Source organism: Portunus trituberculatus, chromosome 16, assembly GCF_017591435.1.
Source record: "Portunus trituberculatus isolate SZX2019 chromosome 16, ASM1759143v1, whole genome shotgun sequence".
Taxonomy (NCBI): domain Eukaryota; kingdom Metazoa; phylum Arthropoda; class Malacostraca; order Decapoda; family Portunidae; genus Portunus; species Portunus trituberculatus.
The window spans coordinates 3,524,992-3,547,230 of record NC_059270.1 but is presented as its reverse complement, the minus strand read 5'-3'; the positions used below and the strand labels follow the sequence as shown (position 1 = coordinate 3,547,230).

The following is a 22,239-nucleotide window of genomic DNA, read 5'->3' as shown; positions in this document are numbered from 1 at the left end:
ACATTACCACCTAAACCACCTTGAACTCAGTAGAATAAATACATATGCAATATTTTGTTGACTGATATTTTGATATAGCCTTGTAGTATATTTGTCAAATCTTAAAAAAAAACATGAATGAACCACAATGGATATTGGAATTCCTCACTCCCTATTTTGAGGTTGCATTGTACAGTATTGTCATTATTTCCCAGATTATAAAACTCTAAAGCAGTTCGATAAAGTAGAACCTTAAATTTCATAAGTATATACTAAATATCTTAAATAATGCCCATGTTGTACTGGCAGTGGTGACTGATTTTTCTCAGAAATGTATTGTGATAAACAATCTGTCGTAGATGTCTCTACCCATTGACTGGTATTGTTGTGATACAATATTCACAATATTAGGTTGCAGGAAACTTGCAAGTGTTAACCCCTAAGTGACAGGTGATGCAAAGCTGCAAGAACTGATGTGCTAATGAGTGAAACATATGCATACTACATCCTCTTCAGTTAACTATTCTGGCATAAACAACTTAAAACTGCAGATGTTAATGCTTCTCAAATATCTGGTAATATGCTCCTTGTAGCAAATGAACTCTTAATCTTACAAACCATGAAACAGGTCACATTTTGGATTTTTCCCACATGCTAGTTAGGGATTCATTCAGTATAAGAAGGGAACTTGTTTCTCTTGTGCATCTTTTTTTTTTTTTTCTGAACTATCTTGGATATCAACCCTCTCATACACCAGTAAATTTCACAAGTTTTCTTTCTAATACATCTGTTGGCAAGTATTTGTACCCTCTCTGTACACCTCCCAAAATTTTTATTTAGAAGGAGTGTTATTATATATTGCAAAATTCACAAGGAAAAATATTTTCACTCATTTTCTTTCAAAAAGGTAAAAAAAAAAAAAAAAAAAAATATTAACAAGTTTGTAGCTCAGAATTTTTTGTGTGAACATTGTGTTACACATTACCTAAACCATCTTTTGATGATGTTTACAATTGTACTGTTGTCCTTGTGAATACATCATTAATATCTTAGACATCTTGGATTATGTTCAGGCAGTCTGAATGGCATGATGCAACTGACAAAATACCTAATTGTCGGCCTATTCCAGGAACCATCAGTGTTGCTAATTCATTAATTTTGTGAAACTCGTCATCATCTTTGACTCACCAAAAACTTAAGCACATACACCATAAACTTAATTTTTAATAGATTTCAATAAATGTTTTGATTTACTTGTGTATTGGTACAGTTTCACATGAAAGTTTGACATGCATTTGCATGTGGCATGTGAGAGGGTTAATTATAAAGCCATCCAACATTTATGAATTCATTAACTACCATGGCTAAAAGTGTACAATCTTGTTGAAATTATTCTTTATAGTCATTCAAAGAATCAGCTGAATTACCATGTGACAGTTTTGAATATTGAGAGCCATTCATAGTAACATTTCTTCCCAGAAACTACTAAGTTAGTTAATCAATAAAAGAATCATTGTAACTGAGTAGTTTGTGTTTTCAAAATGTATCATTGGTTTCAAAATTCATAAGCTCTAGAAGACTTCCACTGCACATTCCATTAACTTTCAACTTTGTTTCATGATACCCTTGAATTGTGTACACTTTTACCTAGAGAAGCTTTGGTATTTTTTTCTTTTCTCCTCTTTATTTAGTAAAAAAAAAAAAGCTTCTCTGTATCAGATATGTACAAAATTATCCTCTTCTCAAATCAGGCAATCTTTATTAATTGTTTTCTCTTGTAATTTTGATTATATGAGTAGTTAGAATATTACTCTCTCTCTCTCTCTCTCTCTCTCTCTCTCTCTCTCTCTCTCTCTCTCACAAAATCCAAACTTAGTTTCCATAGAGAAGTTAAGCTTATGCCACAATGGTCCACAAATTAAAGTAATAGACATTGTTCCAAATTAGATCAAATGTCCAGCAAGCAGCAAGACACATAAAGTTGCCTCAGAGCTAATGGTTGGCTATGCAATAATATGCAGAATTTCGTGGATGTTATACAGAGAATGCACTAACAATTTAAAAGAAGTTCACAAAGTACTTTAGAAAGAGAGTTCGGTAAAGAAAATGATATTGATCTGTAAGTTCCAAGTTTATAACTACTTGTGAGGTCAGATGCTACAAGTGTAAAATTCTTAGTATGTGGTCCCTGATATCAAGTAGACACTTGTGCATGTTGGCTGTAGCTTTAGTCATATGCATTCAATATGACACACATTGGGCTGCAGCAGTACAGCAAGGGAAGTTGATAGATTACATTATTACTTAGAATTCAAGCAAAAAGGCAGTCATAAAGTAGAAGCATGAGCACTTGCATTATCAAATAAATCTAGGTCAAGTATCTAAGGAAATGTAGCAGTAAGAAGAGCTATCCCTTTTCCTTAGATACCTGCTCCTATCCTGATACAGCGATTCTTGACAACCTGCCCTGTCACTTAAGAGTTAAGAAAAATGGATATCCAGCCTGCATCTATTATTTCATGAGTTATTGTTTGTTATTAAACTAAGAACTGTAAAATATCAAGAACACACACACACACACACACACACACACACTGTACCCATGGGCCCTCTCACATACCACTTGGTGAAAATTCATCATTTTCCCATGGAGGGCATGACTGCTAGCATGTGTCTGTGTGTACTGTACATGAAGGACCCTGTCTTGAATACTCTTGAATACATCCTTTGTGGGATATGTTAGCCTGTATTATATGTGTGTGTGTGTGTGTGTGTGTGTGTGTGTGTGTGTGTGTGTGTGTGGTATTGTCTTCTCTTTCACGTCTATCATTTTAAGTGTTTTCATGTTCATTGAGTTGATAGGTGTCAGTATCAGAGTAGAAGTTGTACCTAGGTCTGTATATTACTCTGTAACTAACCTTTATATAATGAGAGAGAGAGAGAGAGAGAGAGAGAGAGAGAGAGAGAGAGAGAGAGAGAGAGAGAGAGAGAGAGATATGCAAATGATACATTTTGTTCGGGAAGCTGAATTTCCTGACAAATAAAACACGGTAGTTAATAGTTGTTCTAGCTTTAATATGAAGCTATTTTTATAGGGCAGTGATATGATTGAGGGGTGTCATAAACACTGGCATCTGAATGATAAAAATAATCTAGAAGGGCTGTCAACAAGTGTTACTGAAATGTGCAGATTGTTTTCTACTATTGTCCAGTTATAACCACTTACAGAAAATTGTGTAACTCTTTCTTCCAGCAATTTTCTTTGTGAAGGAGTTATTTTTTTAAACAAGTAATGCAGGGCACCCTTAGTATTCACAAGTTTTAACTCACCATTACAAAAATTAAAAGGAATAACCATTGGACTTGTGGTACTTTCAAAAAGTTTTGCCATTAAGCACACAAAACACACCAAGTAGGCATTCTGAGTCCTAGTACCTCATTGAAGCCTGAAACATGTAGCTTTACATTAATTCTGCAGACTTCCATGTTATTGTCATTTACATCCTATACAGTATCATTTTAAGGATTAAAGTGGATGATCTTATCTAATTTCTTATGATGCTTGTGTCACACCTTAGGTGGATAAAAGCATTGCTATCCAGCCATGGCTGACCAAGGTATAGAGTTCTCATGATTAGTAGAAGTCAGTTTTAGAAAAGTTTATTCACAGAACAGTGCAGTGCTTGTGGAGCAAACAGTATATAAATGTTAATTGCAGTGATATTTTCTAAAAAAGGAGGTTAACCATTTATGTAATCACAAATAATTTCACTAGCCTTTTCTTTTCTTAGAGAAAGCTTCTGTAAAATCTGTACTGTATGCGTCTTGATATTAGTAATATTAATTTATTTATGAATTTAAGCATTTTAAAATTTCAGTCATTGGTAGTTCATATATGATATAATGATGCCAGTACATCATACTTTAATGTCTTTTATTTAATTGGAATTTTAATCAGCATATACTGGATTTAGTCAGTAATACCATCATTCATTAGTGAACAGAATAAAGAAATATTATTCAATTCATCTCCCTGCCACCAAAAAACAGTCAGGAGGTTAACTCTTGAAGCCACAAAATAGTTGTGAATATCAAGGATGCCCTAAAACAATCAACTGAAGAAAATATGAATTCATGGCAGTTGATCTGTCATCACATACAATAAGAATATTTCCATTGTTGTAAAGTAATACTGATCTAAGTAAAGTTACTCTGCTGTATATATGTAGTTGTCATTTATGAGACACAGTAAGTATAACCTCTCCACATAAGTGTTCATGGGTTATTAAAGATTAGCTCCTCTAAAAATTCTGTCCTTCATTAGTCATGAAATTCAAAAGGTGAATATTTCTTACTTGTTTTTGAATATTGCCTTGATTAAGTGATTGCTATGACTATTAAAGAGATATTTGTTATTGTTCAAGATTTTTTTTCCACAAAGCTGGATTCTACTGGCCCTGAGGAACAGACCAACCTGAACTCTGCTGCCATTTTAGAGAATATCATAAATACCAAAACCCCATTTTTGAGAAAAATTACATTTCAAGCTAAACGAACATCAGTATTTTCATTTACAGTAAAGAGATATTGGAAAGGATTTGTCTCATTTAAAAGCTGAGGTCTTCAAAATTTTTGAGATATGTATAAGAAATTGTTTATTTAAAATAAATTTCATTAAGTATTTTCATGTAGAATTTATTACTTTATTTATTGGGTATGGACAAAGTCACTTTTATCAACTTCAGCTATTAAATAGCATACTATATTACAATAGTCTGTGTTTTTAAAGAAATACAGCTGAAAAAAAAAATATGAATCAACCCAAGCTATTCAATAGACATGTGAATGCAAAACTCTACACAGAGAGGAAGTCAGTAAGTTAGTAAGTAGGAGACATTTAAAAGGATCTAAAGACTACTGGAGCAGAAAAAAAAGGTAAAATTCTATATACAGTACAGGTATTCCTCCACATATGATTGGTTTCTGAAAATCCAATTGTAAAGCAAGTGATTGTATATTGACTAAGAATGAATAAAAAAAAAATAGTAATGTGTTCCAACCTCCAAGACCTTCATAAATGGCCATAAAACCCATAAAAATAATGGAATATTATATCCAAATACAGTTATTGTATAAAGTAATACAAAACAGGTTACATAAATAAAATATATACAAGAATAAACCAATAAAATTAAGGTAATTAGAAAAAATCTTTGCACTTAACTCCCACTAAAGAGTTGTGTATCTTCATAAGTGTCCCCTTAAGCCTATGAAAATTGTGAAATATCATATGTAAACATATTGTTGCCAGAATTAATAAAGCATATGTTGCATTAATAAAATAAACACAAGAATAAAGCAATAAAATTAAGATAAAAGCAAATAATTTTGTACTTTTTCTCTAGTCTAGTGCTCAGTAAGTTACTTGTCACGCTCTCCAAGGCAGGAGGGGCCATTGCCTTGTAGCATAGCGATCATTCACCCAAACAAATACTGCTATACAGTGAAACCAGTTTTACAAAGGAATATATTCAAAAGTCACCTTTAAAGCACTTTAATCTACATTAGAGCAAGACAGAAAGAGGAGAGAGGGTGTAATTGACCTTTCTCAAAGAAAATGACTTTTTCATAATACAGTACAGTGGGATTTCCCAGTTTAATGTGTAAAAATGCAGTAGTTAGGTTCCATTGGTGAACTGTGAAAAATGAATGGGAAAAATGAATGGGTGATAAATGAACCATGAAAAAAGCAAAACCTGAGGGTCACTGTACTTGCATATAAAGTGGGTACTCGGGATATTGTAAAAGCGAAACAACTGATTGTATAGGAGAACTAGGGTAGTAAAAACCAAATAAAAGTTGAGTATCATATAAAGGTGAATACCTGTCTTCATAAGAGAGAATGAGTTTCCACAACATACTAGTGTAAGATAAAAATACTTGAATGATATACAAAATCTGATGGAAAAACTTGATGTCAATAGTGTCATGCCCAAATGGAATATAATGCTGTATGTTGAAAGATTGCAGTGAATAGCTTAAAAAAATATGTATTTTGCATAATTATAACCTTTCTAAGAGATATGAAGAAAACAAATACATAAGGATTATGAAGATCCAGTATATTATATACTGGTATTAACAAGATCTGTGCAGAAAATTGTTTGTAATAAATGGAGTATTTTGAGGAAACTGAACCTTTCACAAAATATCAGATTTCTAAAAGGAAGTCTATGTTCCATGAACCTGTTTTACTTCAAGAAAGAGATGGTTGGGTGAACTGTGTATAACATGACCTTGAAAAGCTTTTCAAAATAAAGTATGTTACAAGACACTGGTTTGGTAAAAAAAAGTAAATAAATAAATAATAATAAAAAAAATGGCAGAGAGAAGAATTTTCTCTTAAAATACATGAAAGACTTTCAAGAGTGGGAAAATAATAACTATTAAAGATCTGAAATCAGGATGGTGCACATTACCAGATAGAGTTCTGCAAGAATTTGTTCTGGCACCAATCATGTTTGCAGTGCATATGTTTAAACAATATAGTGGAGTGGGTAACCAGCTTGTTTGCAGAAGATGCAGACCTGTTAAGGAAAGTAAGAAACTATTATTGTGAAACATTAAAAGAGGATGTATGTGGAAATGAAGTCTCAGGTGATAAATTATAGACTTTGACAAAAAAGAGTAAATTTATGTTTGATTACAAGATGAAAGCTGAGATAATTTAAGTTACACAAGAAAATAACATAGGATTAGTATTCTCAAACAGGTAATTATCAGAAAAGAAAGTAAATTAAGTGGGGATAACACTCTCAGGTTATTAGAAATATATCTACGAGTGGCATCTACTTATTTGAAAGAAGACATGATAAAGAAGATAACTGTTACAGTGACACATTGGAGGCTTGGCTGTGCAGCAGCTGTGTGGTCACCATGAGAGAAAGTGTACAGGACACACACACACACGGCCCGGTAGCTCAGTGGTTAGAGCGCTGGCTTCACAAGCCAGATGACTGGGGTTCGATTCCCTGGCCGGGTGGAGATATTTGGGTGTGTCTCCTTTCACGTGTAGCCCCTGTTCACCTAGCAGTGAGTAGGTACGGGATGTAAATCGAGGAGTGACCTTGTTGTCCCAGTGTGTGGTGTGTGCCTGGTCTCAGACCTATCCCAAGATCGGAAATAATGAGCTCTGAGCTCGTTCCGTAGGGTAACGTCTGGCTGTCTCGTCAGAGACTGCAGCAGATCAAACAGTGAATTACACACACACACACACACACACACACACAAAAAAAAAAAAAAAAAAAAAAAAAAAAGTCTTAAATTATACAAACAATTTCATATGGCAAAAATAAAAAAAGATTAGAAGTTGACTTTTTAATAAAAGTTTTCTTGTCTGTATTGAATTACTTGTAGTTCATATTTACACAATATTTTACATATCAGCACTTAATCGAACAACCTACATAGTGTATATTTACAAAATACTTTACAATCATATCATTAGGTAAAGAAACTCTGACATAATTTTGAACCTGGGCAAACTAGTGTTGCATTAGTAAGCTCCACCTCCTATTCATGCGAAGAGATGACCTCCAAACAACGGGCACACAACTCTGCTCCTCCTTCTGTTGTGTAACGCCGACATCTTAGACATTTGCCACCTTCTGCCTTTGAAAGTCTTAAGGAAAAGCCATCTTTCTCCTCTGTGGAAAAGTTATGATATGTTCAGAAGGAAGAAGAGATGTGTTAGATGAAGGGAGAGTGAGAAAGGGAGAAAAGATAAACAATAAAATATTGAAACAATCAATCATGGATACAGCAAATACCACACAAAAATGTAAGTTTAGTGCAGCATAAACATGTCCTATCCAATTACTAACTATTTCCATCTTGATGTCAGCTGTCAATGGGAATCATCACATTTTAATGTATATCATTTAGTATATTGTTTTCCAACAGTGATCTGTCATGCCACTATAATATATCTTATCAAATAAAAAAAAAATACTTCTACAACTAAGGTATCAAGTTTACTGTCCTGATGTGCAGAGCCATCCAGGCACATAATTTACAGCCATGTGCACAGCCATCCCTCATTGGATTTAGAAATAACATCAAATTTAGGACTGGGTAAGATTTCTTCTAATGCAAGTAGCTTTTCCCACAAATGTGGCATCATTCATGAGAGAGAGAGAGAGAGAGAGAGAGAGAGAGAGAGAGAGAGAGAGAGAGAGAGAGAGAGAGAGAGAGAGAGAGAGAAAAAATATATATATATATATATATATATATATATATATATATATATATATATATATATATATATATATATATATATATATATATATATATGCAGAAACACATGATATAAAATCTGCCTGAAAATATACTTATAATATTAATTTAGGGAGACAGTGGCGTAGTAGATAAGGTGGTAAGCGTGGGATCAAGCAGACGTCTACACATAGGTTCGAATCCCACCACGTACCGCCTCCATACTTTGCCATTTCTTGAGTGGTTTAAAGTTACCTACATGTCACCATGATACCCAGATTTTAGGTGGTTACACCAAAGATGTACTTGGATGGTGATATGGGCCCTAATATGGGTACCACTATAAATAAAACTGCCTGCATCACTCATGGGTGGAAGCTGAACAGTGCTTCCAATACTCTTCAAGTTACCTACAGGTAACCATATGACTATTCCCTTGTAGAGGATCTTGGAATATACTGAAAGAATATAAGACTTACCTTGGTTAGTTTCAAGGGTGACATGAGATACTTGCAACAATTCACAAAGACCAGAGTGGGAGGATGTGTGACTAGTCTGCAGCAGCTGTATGAGAAGGAAAACACATGATATTATGACTTGATTCCTTCCACACTAAACTATGGCTGATCAGTTAATGTTCTGATATTGTATCGACCATGAATCTGCTACCTTTAGTTGTAGGTATAAAAAAAATCCAAAGTGTTGTACATAGTCTGGGAATATCCTATTTTAATTTATGGGCAATATGTTTCAACCAGATTGAAACCATTGCCATTTTTTTTACTATTATTATCTAATGTAAGCTGTTAGTAAACCCAAATTCTTGCACCTGACTTTGCATCTTTTAGGGATTCTTAAAAAGGCATATGACAGCTATGTATGTGAGATGCTTAGCAAACATGTAATTTAGAAAGCTAGATGGAGCCAAGACATTGCCAAAGGAATGCATACTTAGTCAGGAATGCACAGAAATGAGAGTGAATGTACTATTTTGATGAGCTTTTCAAGAGAAAATTTTGTAAAGCTTAAGAAATAGTGACTGATAGTGGTGAAAAGTCATATCAAGATCTTGTATAAAGCTAATTACCCTCAGGTTCTCCATTAAATTCTTCTCAGCTGTAATGTGAACTTGTAGCTTAGACCAATCTGAAGCTGGGGAGGACTTAAAAAGTCTTTCACGAACAGTGAGACACTGTTCAAATGCACTGGCAAGTTGTGGTTGATGCCATGATGAGGGCAGCTCTGTAATGACCTGATGAAACACACGCCAGTCTGCAATATACTCAATTGTCACATCTCCACTCATGGTCCATGCATGATAAATAACACTAAGAGACATAGTTTTTGGTAAAACATACATAAAAAGTCTGGTAAGATATACTTAGCTGGAATAAAAATCATGCACTAGAATTGTACAATATGTATGTGTAAAACAGCACTACTCATTACAATATGGCATAAGACTCTTTATACAATATGTACTACATTATACATTCTCACCATTAGCATCAGTGAAGTGCTGTGCCACTTCCTCTGCCAGGTGGGGAAGGATGGGGGCCAAAGAGAGTAACAGTTGGTGTAGCAGGTGATGGAGGACCAACAGGGCTGACATACGCCTGCTACCCAGACGAGCATCACAGTACAGTCTGTTGCATCAATCGAACTTTTGAGTAATGGGTTGATTTAAAAATTATAACTTTTCTTCTGAAATACATGTTATACACTATGAAGGATTAGTCTTTGTTATCTGAAGGCAGCTTGCCCACCTGAATGTACTGATATGGCTATGTGCTTAGTGTTATTCATCAACTCTTCCTTGGTCTACCCTTCCCTTCAAAATGTTCAATACGTTATCCAGTCATCCCCATACTTCTTAAAATTCTTATTCTTGTATTATCACATCACCAAATCAATAAAATATATCAATTAACTCTCTTGCACCAGATGTGGAGAGAGAGAGAGAGAGAGAGAGAGAGAGAGAGAGAGAGAGAGAGAGAGAGAGAGAGAGAGAGAGAGAGAGAGAGAGAGAGAGAGAGAGAGAGAGAGAGAGAGAGAGAGAGAACCTTCTCACCTGTCCCGAATGGAAGAGATGTACAAGCCTGAGAGTGTGTTATTGATGAATGTGAGGGAAGCCTTGGCCACCCAGTTGTAACGCATGTTGTTGTAGTGCAACCAAACCTGGATGAAAATGTTAAGAAATCTAATCACAGACAAAAAAGTGTATAATCAAAGGTTCTGATAGGCAGAAATATAACTTGCTGTAAATAAAATCTGGAATATTAAATAACTGGCAGGTAAGATACCACATCAGCATATAGAAAGGATGATTTCCATTTATTCCAAATGATGTTTACCATTTATGCAACTTGATTCAAGAAGTGATGTAGTTACCAGTCTTGGATATCATACCTAAATGATGTCCATTTCATAGTATGGCAAAATATGAGATTAGATTACTAATGATAAATATACTTATATGATGGGCCTTAGACAATAAATGTTTACATGTGATGCAACAAGTAGAGGCTTCCATACTGAGCAACACAGCATTCTTAGCCATTGGTAACCAAAATAAACCTACCTTTTGTATATGGAAATGAAGGAGATGCAGCATGTAGCGGTCAATGGGTCTCAAGTCCTGGACAGGGAGACTGTGCTGACAGGGTTGGTAATCCTTGACAGAAGCAAGCAAGAATCTAAGCACAGCACGTATCTTCTGAACACTGTCCCGTCCCTGTTCAAGATGCTGCTGCCCAATGGTCATGGTGGAGTGGTCTGCTGCATGGCTTCCAACCCACCACCTGCATCACACACCAATCCAGACAATATGATATCAAGACTCAAATCTAAAAACTTATTCCAGTGAGATACTTTCCTTCTAAGGCATTGTAGTACTATACAGCAGAGATGTATTGGATACTAAATTTCAAAGTTCTGCTGGGACAAAGGGAGAGCCAGATATGTATTTATCATAAAATGCAGTTGTGGATAAAACTGCAAAGGTTAATATTTGTGGTTATGTGTGTTTTTTTTTTTTTTTTTTGTAAGAGAGGAGGATTGGCCAAGGGCAACAAAAATATAAAGAAAAAAGGCCCACTCAGATGTCAGTCTCCTTATAGAGCCGATAGAATTAGTCAAAGGATAGGGACAAATGTCTAGAAACCTCCCTCTTGAATGAAGTCAAGTCATAGGAAGTTGGAAATGCAAACACAGGGAGGGAATTCCAGAGTCTACCATAAAAAGGTATGAAATACTGAGAGTACTTACTGGCTTGAATGACTTTTTCTACATATCTGGTGGGTGTGAAGTGGAAAATTTTTCTCAGATACCAAAGTAATGTAGTGCCTTGTAGCTGTGACACAAAGCTCCAAAGAGGAGAAAAAAAAAAGATGAGAGAGAGAGAGAGAGAGAGAGAGAGAGAGAGAGAGAGAGAGAGAGAGAGAGAGAGAGAGAGAGAGAGAGAGAGAGAGAGAGAGAGAGAGAGAGAGAGAGAAAACAAGAAAAAAAAATTGTGGGGCATGTTTTGAAGATGGTTACAATGTTATACCTCAATCCTCTTCAAACCTTTTCAATATAAATAGAATGGTAATGATGATGACAATGTTTCATATTAATTGTTCTGGCAATGAAGATGATAAGTGAGTGGAGACAGTGAGAATGGTGGTGATGGTGGTTACCTGAGCACATCAGCCCCATAGGCAGGCTTTCTGGAGGAATCCTTCCCTCCATCAGTCACTTCCTGTGGATCCACTACATTACCCAGAGACTTGCTCATCTTGCGGCCATGCTCATCCAGGGCAAACCCATGCACATACAGCATCCTGAAAGAAAAAAATAAATAAAATAAATATATAAAAATAAATAGATAAATAAATAAGAAAATATAATTACAAATAAAAAATAAAGATAAATAAATAAAAATAAATTAATTTATATATAAATAAATGAACTAGAAAGAAACTAAACATATAAACACTACTACAACTAAATATAGGTATAAAAAAACAAAATGAATTAATTGATTAAACAAATGAATAAATAAACACAAAATAAAATAAAATCATGGTCATTGTACATTCTGATGAGGAAAGGGTCACTCATGTACACAAAATGTTGGAGCACACCACAGTCATGCTGCCATTTGCAGAGCATTAATGTATTACAAGACTAAACACAGTGAAAGTAATCTTATCTACATAAAGTGTGACAATAGCAAAAGAGTCTTCCTACCATTCTGCAGTTTAACAGTTGACACTCACTAAAGGTAATACACTTTTGTCACGATTTCTTTATAATAAAAGATCCCCATATGAATTAGTCTCATTGGGAATGACACATGTGCATCCTACACATATCTGGTGGGTGTGAAGTGGAAAATTCATTCAAACAAGCTGTCTGAATGGAAGATTATAAGAATCTGACTTTACTTAATTACACTTTCTTTTAAGTTAACTCTGGCAACATTGTAGGTAAACCCTGAGGTTTGCCCTTTTTTGTCTGATAATGATCTTCCATCAAAGCTGAGCAAGCAACACACCTGTATGGAGCCTTCCCAGTGGCTGCTACAGATGTGAGCAGAGATGAAAGGAACCATCCATTGAATTGGTCCACTCCCTCCAAGTAGAGATCAGCCTTGGGTTCTCCCAAGACACAGTGCCATGAAGAACCAGAATCAAACCAGATGTCTAGAATGTCTGATCCCTAACAGGTAGTAAATAACAATAATGATAGAAAAATGCCATGAACTGTTTCACATAAGAACTTAATGCTAATTCCATCATCAGAATCTTAAATGTTTTGTGGTCCCCTCAAGTAATACAATGTAACCTCTTTCTATTACGTGAATATCTAATTACCAAGACTAAACAAATTTCTTCATATAAGTATATCCTTTAGTGCATTAAGCCATGACCTGACACAGTAATATGGGGCTTACTTTCTTTGGTAGAGGTTTGCCATTCTTTTGCAGTTTCTCTATCAGTGCTGGAGGAAGTAAGTCATTCTCTCCCTTACTCCACCAACTATCACTCCCTTCCTCCTCCAGCACTTTGGCCACATGCTGAATGATACTCCTGTGGGAAAAGTGTAAAGTGATGCCATTATTTTGTTTTATAGCTGCAAGATCCTCCACTTACACCAGCACAGTTATCCATAATCAGGCAATAGGTAGTGGTGAGGAAAGATTGTAAAGTGAAGTACTGTATAATGGCAAATTGTACTTCTTTTTATGAGAGAGAGAGAGAGAGAGAGAGAGAGAGAGAGAGAGAGAGAGAGAGAGAGAGAGAGAGAGAGAGAGAGAGAGAGAGAGAGAGAGAGAGAGAGAGAGAGAGAGAGAGAGAATGAATTTTCATATCAGAAATCAAATAAGTTACTGCTGCACAAAATCAACATGTTTTTTTAATCCCTTCAGTGCCATGACAACTTCAGAAACTCATGTGTGGGATTTAAATAGTGAAGACTGTGACCATTAATCTTCTGACTCCCATAGACACTTCCTTATGTCAATAAAACGGTCTAATCGTACACAAATCTCAAGGTAAAAACGTGTCCCAGTATTGAAAGGGTTAAGCCTCCAAGATGCATTAGAAGACTCTTTCCATAAGTAAAATTCCTCTTCAAGTCTTACCTTTCTACAATAGGCTGGTTAGTGTCTGGGTCATAAAATACAGGGATTGGCGTTCCCCAGACACGCTGACGAGAGATGCACCAATAAGGGCGATTCTTCAACTGAGAGATCATCCCTGCCTCCAGCCGCTGGGGGAGTATTTCAACTTCTTCCAGGGCAGCCTGACAAAAGAGAATGTAAATTGGTCTTTTTTAAATATCATTTTACCACACACATTGTATTCAGTGAACAGGAAGTGGTGTAAATTAAGAAAATGAATATAAAACACACACACAGTACACATATACAGAGAGAGAGAGAGAGAGAGAGAGAGAGAGAGAGAGAGAGAGAGAGAGAGAGAGAGAGAGAGAGAGAGAGAGAGAGAGAGAGAGAGAGAGAATTCAAGACTAGTCAAACACGGAGAGCCACACAGCCAAACAATACCATCACACAGTCAGTCAAACATCATACATATATATGATCCCATGTCCCTTTTGTTTTCTTTAATTTTTATATTATTTAGTATTTTTATTTCTTCACCTGTCATCTAGATTCCTGTTTACTTTATTGTTGCTCTCATCCACACTCAATTTCCACCTTTTATATGCCTTTCCTATACTAATATTATTCATATGTTCATATGTTTAAGTCTTAAATTATTTGTTTTGCAGGAAAATGCTGTGCCAAATAGTTTTAACACTACATCTTTATGTAAATAAAGCTGTACGGAAAAATATTTTGACTCATGAATTCTTGATGACAATAATTACTGAGAAAAATAACAAACTGTGATTCCCCTGTAGGTACATAGAAGTTTCAGTCAGTTTCATCCTGCAGTCACTCATGTTAAGATAAGAACTCACCAAGGCAGCCTCCTTGATCCGGTGAGTGTCAATGAACCACTGCTTGGTGGCCCGGATGATGACAGGTTTCCGTGTACGCCAATCGTAGGGATAAGAATGTGTGTATGACTCCTCTTTGAGCAGCAAGGCTCCTCTAGGCCCTCCATTATCAGCTGTGTATTTACCAAGGAATGTTACAAGGGTAGATATATCAAACTTTTATTTTCACAACAGCAAATTTCTTCTACTAAATTTAGGCATTCTTCAACAGTATAAAATAGTTCTATGTTAAAAATGCTTTTAGAATAAGAGAAAAATAGAGCTCCTATAACCATCTAGCTGCAAAATTTTCTAGACACAAAGAAAATCATAAACTATTCTGTTTGGACACAACCATCCTCAAAAATAAAAGTACAAAAGGATAGAAATTTGACCATCATAATCACCATATGATCCTGGTTAGAATGTACAACAGTGGTATGGTCTCTGCATGTGAATAAAGATATACAGAAGTCAGAAAGGATTTAGAAGATTGCTACAAAGTGGGTACCAAAGCTGAATGACCTACCCTATGAAGAAAGATTGAAAGAAATGGGACTGCTAACTTTGTGACATAGAAGAGAAAGAGGTCTAATAATGATCTACAAAATAGTTGACCACATTGAAAAGAAAGACAGACAAGATCTGGTGTTATGAAAAGAAGATGAAATTAAAGGGCCAAGAGAACACTCAAAGAAGATTGGGAAGAGTCAGTGTTTAAGAAGTCAAGAAGTACCAATTTTCTGATAAAACTTGGGATATTTAGAATGACTTGAAAGAGGAGTTTGTTGTAGCAGCCAACATACATATCCTTAAAAACTCAGATAAACATAGACATAAAGACTGGACAACATGAACCCTGCTATATACAGTTAGATAAATACACACACACACACACACACACACACACACACACACACACACACACACACACACAGAAAGTTGAAATAATCTCTCCCTATTTTTCCTCACCTCACCAAAAACTGATCCAATAAAAATGCAAAATATGACAAATCTCCTTTTAACTTTAACCCCAAAAAAAAAAAAAAAAAAAAAAAAAAAAAAATCCACTTGTACAAAATAGTAATAAAATCCATGGAAATCTACATGAAGTATCAAACACTTGCCTGTTCTGATGACAGATATTAATTGGGCTCTTTGATAAATTTGTATTAAGGGTTAAAATGATCTATTATAAAACACTATTGCAATTGTTGTTGTGTAAAGAAGCCATATTTGTATAGGAAAACACTGGCCACAAATTTACCATTATGTTTATAGCACTTACCCAAAAGCTGCAGGACAGACTGGTTACCTTCCTCCAATACTTTAAGTCCCCTGAGTTCTGCCATCACTCCATCCATAAACTTGCCTTGCTCATCCACTTGGCATTCCTGAAAATGGGTGATACTGTCTGTAGTTAATCTGCAGTACTCTTCAAGATACAAGGAACACATATATCTAAACAAAGACCACTACAGTATGTATGTAAATGAAATATCATCATACATCAGACCAGTTTGATCATTCATAAAATAACTCCATTAAAAAAAAAAAAAAAAAAAAAAAGTTATTACACCTCACATCTTTTCTATCACAATAAAAGATGCTATACCATGAAACCAGCCTAGAAAGAAAATCATATCAATAAGTGAAAATGATACTTAAGTTTTGAGAATCAAGGTCTTAAGGTATCTCTTGGCATTAAAAAGAAAAGAAAAGAAGGAAATAAATAAATAAAATATACATCAAACAAAGCCCACATTACTGTAAGCAACCTTGACAAATTTTTTTTTTTAAATCTAGCATTCTTAAGCTATATGCAGAGCTATTTCAATGTAATAAGAGCAGCAATTATTTATTAATACCCATTTCTTATAATTCCGGTGAGGAGCAACTAATTTATTATTGATAGGAGCCAGGACGAAGATTATAGCCTCTCTTACATCCCTACTTGTAAAGATGTAAAAGTGGTTTAATTCAGAATCTAACTTAGCCTTTTCAGAAAGCCTTGTTACATTACTGTTCCATATAGACCTGTTATCTTGCACCATATATATACACCCTTGCTTATAATAATAATAATAATCAAGAGGGGTGGGGGATCAGTGCCCATCCCCAGATCTGCCACTGATTCCAATACAATCAATATTGGAAGGAGTCTGGTTTGAGGATTATTGCTTACCACAGGTAGTTTATATTGCAAGGCCACAAGGAAATCGTCATGGCCATGAGCTGGGGCTGTGTGCACCAAACCAGTGCCCTTGACCATCGTGACGTGACTGGCTGGCAAACAAGGGCATTCACGCTGATCCAAGGGTGCTCGGTATCTCAGAGCAGCCAGCTCCTGCTCTGCAAAATTAGGCTCATTATTATTTTACTTTTTTTTTTTTCTTTTTATGAATGATGAAGGATTTCAGCTAAGATCCTTTTAAGTTGCATTACCTCTGGTCATGGGTATTTCTAATTCTCGTTAGGTACAGTACTGCCATAAAATAAACAAATGATGATGATGATAACAATACTACTACTACTACAACTACTATTACTACTAACAATAACAATATACCTATCTATTTATATACCAGCTGGTGATCTCACACGGCATGTCCCAAACAAGATAACAAACGCACAGACACACACACACACACACACACACACACACACACACACATTAGTTAATTCACTTGCTTTATTTGTGGAATCAAGCACAAACACATAAAATCACTGACCTTCAATATGACCCATGACGGTAATCTGGTCTTTTCCAACGATCCTCTCTAGTTCATATAACAGCTCTTCACTCCAGACTAATACCAGCCTTTGATCCTTCCAACACACCCACACCAAGAGGTACGGTTTATCTGGAGCAAAGCAAATGGCCTGGTTGAGGGGCAGCGTCCAGGGAGTGGTGGTCCAGATGGGTAGATAGAGCTGAGACTGGGCAGCACTGGGTAGTCTATCCTGAGGAGTTAGAGGATCATAATTTTTTTTTGTCACTGTCATGATTAAACATTTAGTATTATTTTGGCTAAGTCTACTAATCTTTTAGGGAACTGGCAATCAAGTGGGCTTTTTTGTCATATTTTTTGTTCCCCTTGGCCAGCTTCCCCTCTTCCACAAAAAAAGGAAAAAAGAAAAAAAGAAAAATTGAATACTCAACTCCAATATGCAACCACATCAGTAGACTCACCAAAGTGGCAGGCAGGGCTGAAGTGACAGGCAGGGCAAGGAACACTGAGGGGCTTACATGCTGAGGCTCATACTCAAGCTCCGCCTCAGCCAGTGATGTTCCAAGACTCGGGGAGAAGTATACTGGCTTGTAGTCCTGCAATGTATTCATCTTGCTATTATATCAATTTCTCATGCAAATTAACTTTTCACTTTGTATGCAGAATAACATGGAGAGAGAGAGAGAGAGAGAGAGAGAGAGAGAGAGAGAGAGAGAGAGAGAGAGAGAATAATAATAATAATAATAATAATAATAATAATAATAATAATAATAATAATAATAATAATAATAGCTACAATGGTAATAGCAATGACAATAACAATAATAATAATTTACAACCTGATGAACTGTTGAATCAGGATCAACAACAGATTACAAATTTTAGGTAATTTATTCTATTCTTTCTGAGGATTTCATTGATAAACAGAAAACTAACAAAGATATTAAGTAAACATTCATAACCTCCAATTTGTCAGTACAATTACTACTGGAATATGTATGTAAAACTGTACTACACACATCTCCATTATTCAAAGCATAAAATCTGTCCAAGACCTGATAAATGAATCCTTTCTCGTAGAGGTCAATGAAGAGGTGCAGCTGGCGGGAGACGTACTGAGGATCCAGAGTGCGATACACCTCACCCCAGTCAGCCAGCAAACCCCAGCGCTGGAACACTGAACGCTGAATCTCCAAAGCCTCCACTGCAAACCTTTGTGCTGCCAGAATAAAGCCAAAAAAACGTACATCATTACTATTATTCAATAAGTTACTGGCATGCACAAAATATAAGAAAGAGAGAACAAAAATATCTGAGGGTGACAATGGTCAACTAAAATGCCATTAAACCTTTGAACATTGATTGTTGCATATATGCTCTACCTTCAGAACTTTTCTCTACCCAAGAAAGTGCATAAAAAACAATAATACCAAGTCTATGACAAGAACAAAGAAATGCCAATTATGACCTTTTATGAAACATTTACAGGAGGAATGCAAATGAAACTAAAATTTACAGGATATCAGTCTTTTTATACATGATGTGTGGTTATTATTCTGCATGGTCTTCTGTAGCAATGTGATATTCCACAAAAATATTCAAAACTATATGTGAAGCACTGCATATAAAGGGAGTTGTGCAATACAACAAAAAATGGTGTCAAAGCTTGGCAACCTTCAAAACCGTGTAACTCAGTTGATCTTCTAAATATATAGTTACTTTTTTCTGAAGAAGCTCATAACAAGTATGATTCAATGTATGTGTTTTTTTCAGTGACAACATTTTAATGAAGTTCCTGATAAAATTATGGTTAAATATTAGACTATTTCAGACAAAAATACAGCAACCTTTATTTGTCTCACCAGAAAGTTGACCAGACATTGTTGCACAATTTTCTCAATGTTGTCATTCCATACAATGATGTCAATTCGTTGCTATATACATAAAATCAGTACCATTACAACGATCCATCATAAAACTGTGTGTGGTGTGGCATTGCTGCACAAACCAGCTGTTGGCTTGGCTGTTGGGTAGGTGTTGCACCAGACTGCCTGTTGATTGACTGCTGGCTAAGGGCAGCTCAATGTCATCAGCTCTCTACCCGGCCTTCCGGGATCTGACTCCCTTGTCTTGTGCCTGCTGCTGAGCAGCAAGTGCGGGGTGTCAAGAGCAGTGAGGGAACACAAATTTTTGTAGGGATTTTCCACCCTATTTTAACAGTGCAAGACAATCACATCCACTACCATTGGATATATGAAAGATGAAAACAGTGTTACATGCAATAAACTGAGTTTTTAAGTGCAGCATCTCATATGATCCTGTCTCAGTTTACTTGGAATTTGAGATTATAACAGTATAACTTAAGACATGATAAAAACAAAATCTACAAATATTTACTTGCCATTATTCCTGATCTCCAAAGTAGCACTATCAGATGAAAGCTGATTTTCTGGAGTCTTCTTTTTCTTATCTATCTGAGAAGCCTTGAGTTCAATAGGCAGACCATGGCAGTCCCAGCCTGGGATGTAGTGGACCTTGTAACCCTGCAGCAACTTCTGACGTAAGGTAATGTCCTTCAGGATCTGTAGTGGCACCAAAAAAGGCAAAGTCTACTTCACCAGATAAACAAACTGCAGATACAGCTTTCCAATCAAGGGACAAAGTACACAGAAATTTCTTAAAATTTGTTAGGCTTTCAGACCTAACACACATTTTAGAAACACACACACAGACACACACACACACACTAAGATGGGGATGGAAAGAGTCCATGAACACTCCCTTCATTTGTTTACTTGCTTTATCATGTAGTAGATAAAATATGGTCACTTGATTATAATAGTTAAATACTTTCAGAAATAATATGGTATTAAAGAAAGTAAAGAAGTATGCTGCACAATATCATTTCATTACAATGGTTGCCTGTCAAAATTTACTTTACATTTTCACTTTTAGAACAAATAAAGCCATTCAATAACTTCCCATGCTTTGGTCACTCTACCTTGTTGACAGCGTGACCAATGTGAGGGCGACCATTTGCATAGGGTGGTCCATCATGCAGCACAAACTCTTTTTCTCGATTCTGTCCACGCTGCCACGCGTACAGGGAGTCAAAGCCAGCAGCCTAGGGAAAAAGTAAAAGTTACTATAACCTATTTAACTATCCAAAAAGAATAAAAGTTTCACTCTTTGTAGAAAGCCAGCACTCACGTGGGCCTTTTTTTAATCTTTTCTTTTTTTTTTTGCCCTTGGTTGGCCCTCTTCCCTACATAAAAAAAAAAAAGTAAAATTAAATGATCTTCCCCGCATCCCAAACCATTTCTCAAGCTTAAGGGTTTATTAAGCTTTTAGCATGCTCCATTAATTCACAGACAACAGCTTTTTTCTTAGCTTCACCAACAACACTATCACTTCCAGTTAGAGGCAAATAGTACATAATTATATAAATGCAGAAACACTGAACACTTGAGGGTGCTTCACAGTTAACACAACAAGTGCGGCCACTATACTGACCTAGAATGAATATGCTCCAAAGCAGACCACAGTGCCGTTGTGGCCATCCAACAAATTAAAATTATTCCAACACATATAAGTTATACCGGATTACAGAAGTTGCTGAATGACAGAATTCTGGATTAGGGATGTTCAACCTGTATTAGTTTCTTGATTATATTTTCATCCAGGTAAATAAAGACAGACATCTTCACTCTAATTCAAATTGAGTTGCTTCTCTCTCCACAAAACACTTTGATTGGCTAGATTTGTACTGTATCTTTTACTGACCAATGGATGCATGTTCAAAACAAAGAACCAGTTACTATGATCAATTTTACACCTGCGCAAAAAAAAAAAAAAAAAAAAATGTGAACTGGCGTTCCTTAGCTCCTGCACAAGTATGTTGCTTCCTAGAGTTGACGTGCTAGTGTGAGCTCTTTCCCCACAAAAAACTAGTAAATCTTTAAAAACTGCTGCAAGCATTATAAACAATTTGCAGCAGGCATATGTGAGGTTTACATAACTCAGAATGAGAGGCTCTATGAGATGAGAAGGGTAAGGAAAGCCATGTTGAGTTTGATGAAAATGTTAAAAAAAAAGGTAGAGCTAAGGTAAGGAAGATGATTAAGCAAACCAAACCTGTTGTATAGAAGCTTCCAGCTGCGCCCGATTAGCTGCTGACACCCTGAGGGGAAGGCTGGTGCGAGGCAGCTGAACTGTGGCAGAGTATTGTGTTGATGGTTCAGCACCTCGCCGCCGGCCGCTCTTCACATTGCATAGTGTCCTATGATGTAACGTGTGGCCCAAAGCCTTCCACCTGCTGCTCCTACGTGTAAATACCGCGGCAACATTGGTGGAAGGCATGGCAGATGCAGTTCCCTTGAAAAGTTTATCGGAATTATTTGTTGCAGTCTCCAGCAGACTGACACATTTGGTGTTATCCCTGTCTAAACTGGTAGACACTCATGAGTCACTACTTCCACAGCACGTCGCGACACACTGTCACTGTAGGGGTCATGCCACAACTTACCGGTTTCGACGAAAACTCAGTTAAAAGGTTTTACCAAGTAGTGTACGTTACATGGTATATTTCTTCATAACATGCTGGTGATAACTTATAAGTATCACAATAACTACTGCTTTGTATACAGTTTTAAATGGAAAAAAATGTTTGCAGCCACAAACGTTCCCCTATGATCCGCCGATGTTGTTTACGTGTGGCGCACAGCTCACAGCACACAGCCAGCCAGACAGCCGACACTGGACAGTCAGC

At 36.1% G+C, this 22,239-nt stretch overlaps 1 protein-coding gene across 4 annotated transcripts; it reads right to left on the bottom strand.

Moving 5' to 3' along the window:
- Positions 1-7,341: 7,341 nt before the first annotated feature.
- Positions 7,342-22,189, bottom strand: LOC123504540 (isoleucine--tRNA ligase, mitochondrial-like). Of its 4 annotated transcripts, XM_045255127.1 has the most exons (20): positions 21,997-22,189; positions 21,606-21,845; positions 20,473-20,595; positions 19,873-20,053; positions 18,527-18,690; positions 17,933-18,067; positions 17,472-17,703; positions 16,925-17,091; positions 16,028-16,133; positions 14,722-14,873; positions 13,880-14,040; positions 13,190-13,325; positions 12,791-12,954; positions 11,931-12,074; positions 10,835-11,054; positions 10,325-10,431; positions 9,754-9,899; positions 9,341-9,525; positions 8,733-8,817; positions 7,342-7,685 (listed from the first exon to the last, which is right to left on the bottom strand). In XM_045255127.1, the coding sequence occupies exons 2-20, from the start codon at positions 21,828-21,830 to the stop codon at positions 7,552-7,554; spliced, it is 2,967 nt and encodes a 988-aa protein (XP_045111062.1). In that variant the 5' UTR covers positions 21,831-21,845; positions 21,997-22,189; the 3' UTR covers positions 7,342-7,551. The 4 variants fall into 4 exon arrangements, with proteins under 4 accessions (XP_045111062.1, XP_045111065.1, XP_045111063.1 ...); XM_045255130.1 differs by lacking the exons at positions 20,473-20,595; positions 21,606-21,845; positions 21,997-22,189 and having other exon boundaries at positions 19,869-20,004; XM_045255128.1 differs by lacking the exons at positions 19,873-20,053; positions 20,473-20,595; positions 21,606-21,845; positions 21,997-22,189 and adding an exon at positions 19,334-19,610.
- Between the last annotated feature and the right edge of the window lie 50 nt (positions 22,190-22,239).